The sequence below is a fragment of the Physella acuta genome, unplaced genomic scaffold, assembly GCF_028476545.2.
Source record: "Physella acuta isolate Inbredline_101_S28 unplaced genomic scaffold, ASM2847654v3 ptg002369l, whole genome shotgun sequence".
Taxonomy (NCBI): Eukaryota; Metazoa; Mollusca; class Gastropoda; family Physidae; genus Physella; species Physella acuta.
Genome location: NW_026733860.1, coordinates 3,161 through 14,934, shown reverse-complemented (window position 1 = coordinate 14,934; position 11,774 = coordinate 3,161). Strand labels below are relative to the sequence as shown.

The 11,774-nt window shown below is 35.6% G+C and overlaps 1 protein-coding gene across 1 annotated transcript; it reads right to left on the bottom strand.

Moving 5' to 3' along the window:
* Positions 1 to 5,540: 5,540 nt before the first annotated feature.
* Positions 5,541 to 10,982, bottom strand: LOC131933115 (fibropellin-1-like). The gene is made up of 11 exons (XM_059289927.1): positions 10,917 to 10,982; positions 10,111 to 10,146; positions 9,889 to 9,901; positions 8,806 to 8,957; positions 8,548 to 8,662; positions 8,286 to 8,399; positions 8,068 to 8,181; positions 7,511 to 7,656; positions 6,589 to 6,715; positions 6,306 to 6,448; positions 5,541 to 5,690 (listed from the first exon to the last, which is right to left on the bottom strand). The coding sequence occupies exons 1-10, from the start codon at positions 10,968 to 10,970 to the stop codon at positions 6,324 to 6,326; spliced, it is 996 nt and encodes a 331-aa protein (XP_059145910.1). The 5' UTR covers positions 10,971 to 10,982; the 3' UTR covers positions 5,541 to 5,690; positions 6,306 to 6,323.
* Positions 10,983 to 11,774: the final 792 nt, after the last annotated feature.

Sequence of the window (11,774 nt, the reverse complement as noted above, 5' to 3'; positions counted from 1 at the left end):
CTCGCCAGGTATCTGAGAAAGTCAATGGTTTGACATTAAAGTTTTACACCTGAGAAAGTCAATGGTTTGACATTAAAGTTTTACACCTGAGAGAGTCAATGGTTTGACATTAAAGTTTTACACCTGAGAAAGTCAATGGTTTGACATTAAAGTTTTACACCTGAGAGAGTCAATGGTTTGACATTAAAGTTTTACACCTGAGAAAGTCAATGGTTTGACATTAAAGTTTTACACCTGAGAGAGTCAATGGTTTGACATTAAAGTTTTACACCTGAGAAAGTCAATGGTTTGACATTAAAGTTTTACACCTGAGAGAGTCAATGGTTTGACATTAAAGTTTTACACCTGAGAGAGTCAATGGTTTGACATTAAAGTTTTACACCTGAGAAAGTCAATGGTTTGACATTAAAGTTTTACACCTGAGAGAGTCAATGGTTTGACATTAAAGTTGTACACCTGAGAAAGTCAATGGTTTGACATTAAAGTTGTACACCTGAGAAAGTCAATGGTTTGACATTAAAGTTTTACACCTGAGAGAGTCAGTGGTTTGACATTAAAGTTTTACACCTCAGAAAGTCAATGGTTTGACATTAAAGTTTTACATCTGAGAGAGTCAGTGGTTTGACATTAAAGTTTTACACCTGAGAAAGTCAATGGTTTGATATTAAAGTTTTACACCTGAGAAAGTCAATGGTTTGACATTAAAATTTTACACCTGGGAGAGTCAATGGTTTGACATTAAAGTTTTATACCTGAGAAAGTCAATGGTTTGACATTAAAGTTTTACACCTGAGAAAGTCAATGGTTTGACATTAAAATTTCACACCTGAGAAAGTCAGTGGTTTGACATTAAAGTTTTACACCTTAGAAAGTCAGTGGTTTGACATTAAAGTTTCACACCTGAGGAAGTCAATGGTTTGACATTAAAGTTTTACACCTGAGAAAGTCAATGGTTTGACATTAAAGTTTCACACCTGAGAAAGTCAATGGTTTGAGAATAAAGTTTTACACCTGAGAAAGTCAGTGGTTTGACACTAAAGTTTCATACCTGAGAAAGTAAGTGGTTTGAGAATAAAGTTTCACACATAAGAACATAATAGGATAAACTTGCTACAAAACGATTCTGCAGATACACATCTAATTTTTTACGAGCATCCTACTTAAATCTTTACATCTAAATTTGTGTATACCTATGCCATGGTCTGTCTAAATAAAAAAAACAAACACAACATATTAGATTTTTATTCTTTGCTGAATACCAAAAAAAAAGTCAGCTACAAAATATGTTTTGTAAATATACATGTGCAGTGTTACCTCAAAAAAAATCAATAGTTTATTAGGTAAAGAAACTAATTAATATATTATCACAGAAAAAGTCTTTGTTTTAAAGATATTTATCTTTAAACTAATAAGTCGTCCGTAAATGACGTCATATTCGTAGGGGGAGGGGGGTCCCTAATTTTGTGATGGTGTGTGATGAGGGTGGGGGAGGGTGATTTTAGAAAAATTCAGTTGCAATTTTGAGGGGGATTGTAGGCTGAGGTATGACGTCATGTTAGAGGTGGGGGGGTCTGGCTTTTTGTGACGATGTGTGACGGAGGGGAGGTAAAAATCGTCAAAAAGAGTGACGTCATTTATGGATGACCCATTAGCAATCAATTATTTGTTAAATTAATGTTAAATTAGCTTACATTAGGACAACGGCCAGGTTTGACCCCTCCAATGGCAGTCTGACATCGGTCACCTGTAAATCCAGGAAGACATCGGCAAACTGGGGCGTCCAGGGGCGAGATACAGAAGCCGCCATTGTAACATTGGAAGCCCCTACATGGGTCAATCGTTCTTACTGCAATACAAAGACGGTTTTTTGAAAAGTAGGATCGATTTTTAGAACAGGTACGATACTTTAACACTGAAATACAAAGACGGTATGTGGAAAAGTAGGATCGATCTTTAGATTAGGTAAGATACTTTAACCTCGAGTTCGCGATTTAAACTCTAGACTTTCGGGTTAGCATAGTTATCGCAATACGACGCAGGTAATAAAAAAAAAACATGTGGATGTGAAATAGATAAAGGTAAGTGGGATGAGAAACAGTAAAGGCAAGTTTCTTCAAACTCTTGTCTGTCGTCTGTGTATTAGTGGCAGAGTTTCATTCAGCAGGCATCTCTTCGAACGAAATGGAATTTATATAGAAAATATATACTTTTTACCAGTGTCCGCCCACCCCCCCCCCCCCTGGAAAATGGTGTCCGCCCCCGTCCGTACCCGCCACCCCGAAAATATGAAGTACCCCCCCCCCCCCGAAGAAAATCTAACACCCCCCCCCCCCCCCACGAACGAAATAAAATTTATATAGAAAATATATACTTTTAACATTGTCCGCTCCCCCACCCCCTAAAAAAAGTCTACCACCGCCCCCCCCCCCCGAAAATTTCAAGTCCCTCCCCCCCCCCCCGGAGAAAAAAAAAAGTCTGGAAGAAAATATGTTTACCTTCACATTGGCTCCCTGCCCAAGGTGAAGGACACACACACACTGGCGGGTTGGATGAGGACTTACACCAGCCGCCATTGTAACACGTTACGTCTGAGCAAGGATCTCTGACAACTGGATGAAACGTGGGGGGTGGGGGAGATGGAGAGAGAGGAAGGTCACAGGACATTACGTCATATGCGTTTACTCTAAGTATGTATATGGTTGTCTAGCTTACAGCGATACATGAATATGTTTTTATTTAAATTCTATTTCGTTTGGGAATGGGTTGCAGACGTGCTTGGGGGGGGGGGGGGGGGTTCACCAAGAGATGAATGAAAGAAACACACACTGAATACACTACTTTCAATACTTAAATTAAAACTAATAATCAGCCGCTCTTAAAATTAAGTTTAAATAGTTTACCATACACAAATATGAAGGTTATATACACATATAGCAAAGAATTACAAAAACATTTGAACTTACATGTCGCGGGCTAACAGAAAAAAAAAACAATAATACATTATTACACGCATTTTATTTAAGGATATTGAATATCAGTTTATCAACTTCTTCGTCCAAATTGTGTTACATCAATAAATTACAATGGGACTAAGAAAAGATAATAATATGTGACTCCTATGAGTAAAAATACAAAAAAAAAAACTGTCACACGTAAGACTAACTTAAAACAAATCTAATTAGCAATTGAAACGTCATTAAAAGCTTGCTAGTTTTTCTTACATTTATAATTATGCTAAACCGTTTAATATCACTGCTATGTTAATCATGTTACTTAATTCACAATCCTAATTTGATTGACTTAATACAAGTACTTATTACCCTACCTGTGCATAAACTGTTTCCTTAACAACATGTAAAACCTGCAAAGTAAAAAAATATACAAATATAGTCATCAACTTACATTTGGAAATACAGCAATATTATTCTACCAATCGTTTGAGGTTTTCTGTTTAATTTAACGAAGGTGCTTGTTTGAATCATCAGCGTATTCAAGTTTTACCTCTATATCTAACCTTAAAGTAAATGTAGATAGACAAAACTTCGAATGTTAACTAAAGAAAAACCTACCAGAGTAAAAATAAAGCAGGCTTGTAGTTTCATTTTTAAAACAAGATGATTGGTTAAATTTCTAATTAGCTTCTGGTGAAACTTGTATAACAGTACAATTAAAAATTTATAGTTGATAACCCACAAATCTATATAACGACCTTAACTTCTAAGTTTAAATTTACGAAAATATTACTGAGTCATATTCAGAAGTTATTATTTATCCCTGATGCAGTTAACACCGCTTTTATAGGCTACACTTTATTTATAAGTTACTTTACACGCAATTTAACCTTGAACTTGAGCGTCACTTCAAAATAACACCCACACACACACAAATAGATACCGATCAGTACAATGTCATACAAGACATAAGTATGTATTATTTTAATCTCTTGTTGTGTAAGTTAATCCGCTATTGGCTAAATTCTGTACTCTAGGGGGCGACATCGCACGGACATATCTTAGATTGAAATCATGGACTAATCCACCTTAGTACAAGAGACCAACCAAGCACGTTTAAAATGCTGTTCTGTGGTATTTACGTACTTGCTTCTGGATATTACAACAGGATATTACGTTTAATCTCCCCCTCCTCCTTCCCGCCCCACCCCCTTAAGTTACCAGCCGGGACCTATTTCTACTACCCTAAACTTGGACCTTGCACCTGCAACTAAAATCTAGACTTAACACATGACTTATCGAATATGTATAACTGAATATAACTAGCTGACTTAATACCTGTATTTCTAACCAAGACTGGACCTAACACCTGACTTATCGAATAGATATAACTGAATACAGTTAGCGAACTTAATACCTGTATTTCTAACTATGACAGGACCTAACATTGACTTTCAAGACCTACCCCACTGAATGTGACTTCACAACATGACCTTAAATCCTTGTCACATACACCTGCATCTAAGCTAATACTGAACAGATAGACCAAACACCTGGAACTAAAATTAGAAACATTCCACCTGGATTTGACACCACGACCTAATATACCAAAATCTTCTAACCTAGACCTAACAACCAGGAAGAACAAGAATCCAATGTCCAAATTTAGATCCCACCTTTGATTCTTAGTAACCATTGTATTTTGTAAACTTTAACGAAATGTTGCTTTTCACTATTCTGTTCACAATATAACAACACATTAAACGCAAAGCACCATCCAGTGGTTACTCTATAGTATATAATACTGATTGTAATACTGGTATTGCATTAACCATATAAGCATAGTCATGTACGTGATCAGCACGCATTTCAGTATTTTAATGACTATGTTGATTAGTCGTTTACTTCAAATGTCATTCTGGTGCATCTAGCACCCGAACTTATTGTTTCGGTTACTATGTATAGAACGTGTTTACCAGATAAAAAGAGAAGATATCAAACCAAGGACGACAGGTTAAAATAACGCAACCAAAACAAGATGTAGAGGGAGTGTAAATAGAAATTAATTTTCCCCATTGTGCATTGTACCTCCAATCTAATCCCGTGCAAGTCTAATCCGTTGCATCTCAGGTATGTTTAGCCTGGGGGGAAGGGGGGGGGGGGGTGTTGTATGATTTTCTTTCTCTCCTTATGGTTCGTCCGCTTGACGATTTCCTTTTCTTATGTAAAAAAACACCTCATTAAATCTATCCGACATTAATGTATTTTCTGATGTTTATTGTACTTAATTAAGATCAGCTCTCTGTGTAAGCACCAAAGGTAGGTTTTAAAACCTGATGTTTATGCTTGTAGTTTATATGGAGTTGGTGTAAACTTTTTTCTACATATTTTGACGTCATGTGTGTCATTGCCTTGTATCCTTTACCTAATAGATTGCAAGGCAAATATACATTGAAACAGTCAGAAAACAAACATACGTTTTTATACAACCAGACTGATATAGTGTGTTTTGTTGTATGCAATTTTTTCAACAACTTTATCACAAAAAAAAGAAAAGGTTCGATTTTTTATTAGATGCTTTTATTAAATGCATTTATAACTTTATATTTTACAACACACATTTCAAACAGAGACTGTTTGGTGACTCGATGAAAAGCTACTGTGTAACACCGACCATTTGTATCAAGTATAGTATTTGGTACATGTGTCATTGTGACACACTTGTGTGCTGTGAGTGACCTATTACACAGAAAAAAATGAAAATTTAATTTGAAAATTTAAAAAAAAATTATAAATATTTGACACATAGAAATAAAACGAAATACGAAAATATTTTCTTTTGTGAATACTGGTAGAATCAATCTGTTTTCGAAATGTCCGTTAATTTTATGTAACTCTAATTTTTATACTAGAATCTTTAACCTAGCCCAGACCATACCATTTAGTTTAAGACCACATCAGAAAAACCAGTAAAAAATATATCAAAGGTAAATTACTGTCCGTCTGACGTTTCACAAAACACCCAAAAAGTGTTTGGATATAATTGCTAACGACGTACATCCAAGACTTGAATTACCGTAATATAAAATGAACTGATTTCGTATTGATTTATTTCAAACAAAAGGGACAGGTTTCTTTTAAATCCACCCCCCCCCATCCCAAATACACAGGAATTGCAACCCAATGTATTAATTTATTTCAACAGGAAGACATTGCAACTCATCACCCGTATTCAAACAGTAGCAACATTTTATCTTTCAACAGTTCAAGTCTTCCAATACCCCTGCCCCCACCCACACCACATCTTACTACTGGGGGTCATATGGGGGGAGGGGGTACCTGCCATCAACATACCAGACAGTCACTACTGGATTAGGTAGGAAACTGACACGTGACTCCCGTGTAACCAGCCGGACACACACAGTAAGGAACATCCAATGGGGCTATACAGTAGCCACAGTTACAGCAATGGAAATTGAGGCATGGATCACGGATGGCTGTAAAATATAACGTAACGATTATCAAACTGTTAGTATTGTATATTTGAAATAATGTATGTTACATAGCTGATGAGCTTAAAATATATATGTTCTATGTAGTTTCCAACCTAGTTGGTATAGCAATTAGAATAAAATACCTGTGTTAACAGATGTACATAGGGATCTACCACAGGGGCTTGGGCAACACTTCTGCTCCGTGCTGCAGTCGTTATCGTGTGTACACACGTATCCACTACACACCGCATCTGTGCTGTTGGTGACCTCCTAACCGTAAACAAGATGCTGCTTGATGTTGGTTTCATTGTTTAATTAAAAATTGTGGAAATTGGAAACAGTTTTGATTACATGTGAAAGTTGGGTTAAAAATAAAAATGTAGTGAAGTTTCGTAAAATGTTTAATTTGTTGTATAGACAATTAAGTTTTGAAAAATATATAAACAAAATAAACATGTTCCCCTTTCAGGCATAACTATACACAGGGCAGATGAATTGATTTGGAATTGCTATATTTCAAAAGGGGCAGGTCTCTTTTAAATCCACCCCCACCCCCAATACACAGGAATTGCAATCAAATGAATTAATTTAATTCAACAGGAAGGTCTTGCAACTCCCCACCGGGGAGACATCTTTATTAAAGTAACCCCCCTCCGAAACTAAATTATTGCACTTTCAGCATACAACTCCTCTTCAATACCAATTCAACATTTCTTTTAAAATCAAAGAGTGATGTGATAAAATTAAATTTGCTGGGACAAAATTGTGTGTGTATCAAAGTATGATAATTCACACACACACACATACACACACACACACACAAAATAACCATTCTTTAAAAAAATTGAGATAACAATTAAAATATTGTTTCAAAAATTACTTTTAAAAATGCTAAATTGGAACGAAATATATTTTTAGGAACCTCTTCTCCCCTTTCCTTCTTCATACTTTGTCATACTTCGTCCCAACTCGATTTCCCCCCCCCCCCCCCCCCCATATTCGTATGACGTCATTGATGAAAGACCCATGAGGAATTTTTGGTGAGTGGCCATTGCCACACCCTACCGGACAACTTCCGTTTGATGACGTAACTCTGGTCTCACACGTGACTCCCGTGTACCCAGCCGGACACACACAGTAAGGAACATCCGCTGGGGCTGTACAGTAGCCGCCATTACAGCATTGAAAATTGAGGCAGGGATCACGAATGACTGTAATTAAAAGAAAATGAAACAATACATTCGGAAATTGTACGAAAATTTTAAGCTTTCTTATATTTAAGAAGCAAATGTTCGGATATTGATACAAATCATACCTAAAATTAGCAAAAGGTTATATAGCAGAGATTTTTGTTTTAATTTGGCAGAAATCTTCACTTCACTGAAGCGATGCGATACTATATTACCTAAACTGTATTGTATATATCATAATAATTCCCGATGGAAAAAATTGTATACAATTATTTCACGGAATTGTTGTTTTCGTTGATTGTTTCTTTGAAAATATTATAATTTCACATGTAGCAATAAAAATATCAATCGCTTCTGGAAATGGCAGTTAAATGTTTCTTTGATAAGACGTGATACAAATGTAGCCACTATAGATCAGACAGGTAAACCCACCTTCGCAGTAAGTGCCAGAAAATCCAGGAAGACAATGGCATATTGTAACATCCGCCGGAGCTGTGCATATTCCTCCATTTAGGCAAACAAAACTGAGACAAGGATTCCTAGAAACTGGTAGAATATTTAAATTACCAAGAAAATATTTTTAATATTAAAAGATGTACTCGCTTTGTTTATTAAATTAAGGGATCTCTAGATTAAAATAAACAAAGCACCTTCACAATGAGGGCCGTAAAATCCAGATGGGCAGTTGCATGAAGGAACTTCTGCTGGTGCAATACATCGCCCACCGTTTAGACAAATATAATTTAGACAAGGATCTCTGGAAACTTGATAGAATAAAAAAACGTTTATTTGCATAGGAGGCTTACTATTAATTTTACAAAACTCCCTAAACTATGAAACATTGTATCATAAATTTGTTAAAATTTTTGAAATGAAATATAAATATTTTAGTTGGACTTTTGTAAGACTTACGGCGTACAGGTTTTGTGCAGACCTTGTTACCCCACTTGTTCCTACAACATTTACGTGTTTTTTTGCAATGGCCGTCCTTCTTACAGTGAGCACCTGTATACCTGTTGCTGTTTACCTGTACATGTGTAAAGCTAAATTAGTAAACACAATATCAATGTTCGGTCAATAAAATCTTCTGGGTAATTTAGACAAATACTATAGCAACCAAGTTTCGTCACACATAGATAGAATAATCGTAGATCACAAATTTGATGTTACCGTAGGGCAGCGTCCGGGATGTTGATGTCCCATGATGGTCATCTCACAGTGCTTGCCTGTGTAAGGTGCCGGACACACGCAGTACGGGTCGTCATACGGTGCTAGACAGCGTCCTCCGTGGTGACAGTGGAAGTGGTGACATGGTTCATGTCCTGGGGGTTATGGAAATAGTCGAGGTGATTTAAGGCATTCATGTAGTGTTTTAAGACATTCGTGTAGTGTTTTAAAACATTCAATCGGTTTTTAGAACATTCATGTTGTGTTTTACAAAATTTCATTAGGTGTTTTATGACATTCACGTTGTGTTTTATGACATTCAATATGTATTTAGGACGTTCCCTTTAGGTTTTAGGACATTCATGGTCTATAGTAGTGCTATCTCGTAGTGCTTAAGAACATTCTATTATTGATTAAGGACCTTCTAGTGTTTTCTTTTTATGATATTGACAGAGGCGTAGCGACCCTTCCCGGCGCCCGGGGACAAACTTTCAATTTGGCGCCCCCCTCGGGAGCAAATTTTTTATTTGCACCCCCCCTTAACTTTTCGATTTGCACCTAAATTGACATTATAATTTGTTTTTACAACCCATTTTGGCGCCCCCTGAGGTCGGCGCCCGGGACGTATGTCCCCCCCTGCCCCCCCCCCCCCCCCCCATCGCTACGCCTCTGGGTGTGGAGTTTAGAACAGCTTTTAGTTTTTTAGGATATTCGTATAGTGTTATAGAACATTTGTATTGTATTTTAGGACATTAACGTTGTGTTTTAGGACATTCACAGTGTGTTTTAGGACATTGTAGTAATATTAAAGGATATTCTATTATTGATCTAGGACCTTCTTGTGTTTTTAATGATATTGGTTTTAGGACAACTTTTAGTGCTCAAGGACATTCGTATTTAGGACCTTTCATTTGTGTTCAGGACGTGTAAGTTGAACTTTTAGACATACTATATCCCATTAATTTATCTTGAAGCTACACGTATTCATCAGTTTACGTACCAGTGCCTACATAACTATAACGAGAGGAATACATATACAATGTATGGAAAAGGACTAAACTTTGTTGAGAGAGAAAATAAACTTACGGTTGTGATTCGCCTGCAATAAAATAAAGACCATTTTTTATCAATATCAATATCATTATAAACATTGTAGTTTATGTATACCAACTAACGGATCAAGTAAAAACATATTAACGTCTATATTAAAGTGCCTATTTATTTTCCGGTCTGTCTGTGAGTTATGGTCATTGTATCCATTGTATAATGATGGTAGAGATAAGTAAAGGTCAACATAGCCTAACTCACCTGGGTAATAACTATTTGACAGATTACCAATATCAGCTAGACATAAAGAATTTAAAAAAAAACAACGAATTATTTATTTATTCAATAAAATCAGAATTAATTTTAGTCTTTTAATTTGTCAGATCAAGAACTCGTTGAATTAGTGTTAAGCAAAGTTTTTGAGAATAAATTTTCTATTTTGGTAATCTAATTGTTTTATCATAAGTGTGGTGTTTATAAGAATACAAATAAATAAATAATCCTATTGAAGATTGAGTAAATGTGAATGTAGGCCTTTAATGTTTACAAAAACAAGATCGTAATCATAAAAATAGTATGCGGAGTACGTTCAGAGCTTTACCAGGCATATTTGTGTTGTTGATACCTTGTGCATGTTTTTAATTGAACCAGAGTATCGTTAAATGATTCGCTTGCATTGACAAACATAATAAAAAAGTGTGGGGGCTTTCGCGTGTGATTTAATGGCTAGTAAAACGATCGTATTCGATAAGCAGTTAAAGTTCAAATAAAAGTTTAATCGTCTGTAACATCCACACACAAGCATACAAATTGTACAATTTTGCAACAATTCGATATATATAATTATATAGAATTTTGTAACTAAAGCCCAATTTATGCAACACATTTATAAAAAACAAACTCTTCGATTTCATTACCTATTTGGTAATAGTCGTTTTAAAAAATATACTTAAAATCTCATATGATAGAAATGAAAAATCCATTAATGTTTGTGAAGAATTAAAGTTTACATTTTTTAAATGTACATATTTTAACTCAAATTAACGTTAACTTATTATGTCTATTACCTGTAAAATATACATCCTCTGCGATCCAATCGACGAACGTATTGATAATTGCATCCTGGTCAGTCCTGTGTTGTTTTTTTAAATATCGATCCTATGACCCAACCCTACAAGGCTATATTTTATTATCAACACATTCTGCTACACAGTAGAACACAGTATAACAATACCTGTATAAGACTTGTGAGTAGCTACTACCTGAGTGATTTATAGTTTGGTAGATATTTTTTTTTAATCTTTAAAATAAAGAAATTGATCTTACGTCTTAATAAAATGTTGATCTGATCTGATGAGAAGTCACGAAAAGGTGTTAGAAGTAGATTTCTAAAAATGATTTTATCGTGTTTTTAAGTTTTGGGTTTAATAAAAGCTAAACGTAGGCCTAATGTGGAATGTTGTGGTATACTGCATTGTATTTATCGTTCTTGTATTTGATAGTTTACAAACTATGGTTTTGTTTATATTAAGCTAAAGGTTTAGGAGATAATTGGGTGGTTAATTAGAACCTTTTTTTTTTGTCTGGAGTTGGTTAATAATAGACGAATCATGATGACATACGTTTTAATTAAAGGCAATGTAGATATAGACCATAAGATATATTCACTAGTAGCTGTTACGGGTCAGTTGTAGGTTAGATTAGAATGCACTTGAATAATCTAGAACAGGGGTCTCCAAACTTTTCAATCCGAGGGCCGCATTAACTATAAAATTTCAGTTCGGGGACCAGTTTCTTCCAGGCATGTCTTTGGTTTTTCTGGCCAAAGTTCCTCAGCTATCACCAACAAACGATTTTTTCTTGGACAAAATGATCTCCGCGGGCCGGATGAGAGGACTTCGCGGGCCGCATCCGGCCCGCGGGCC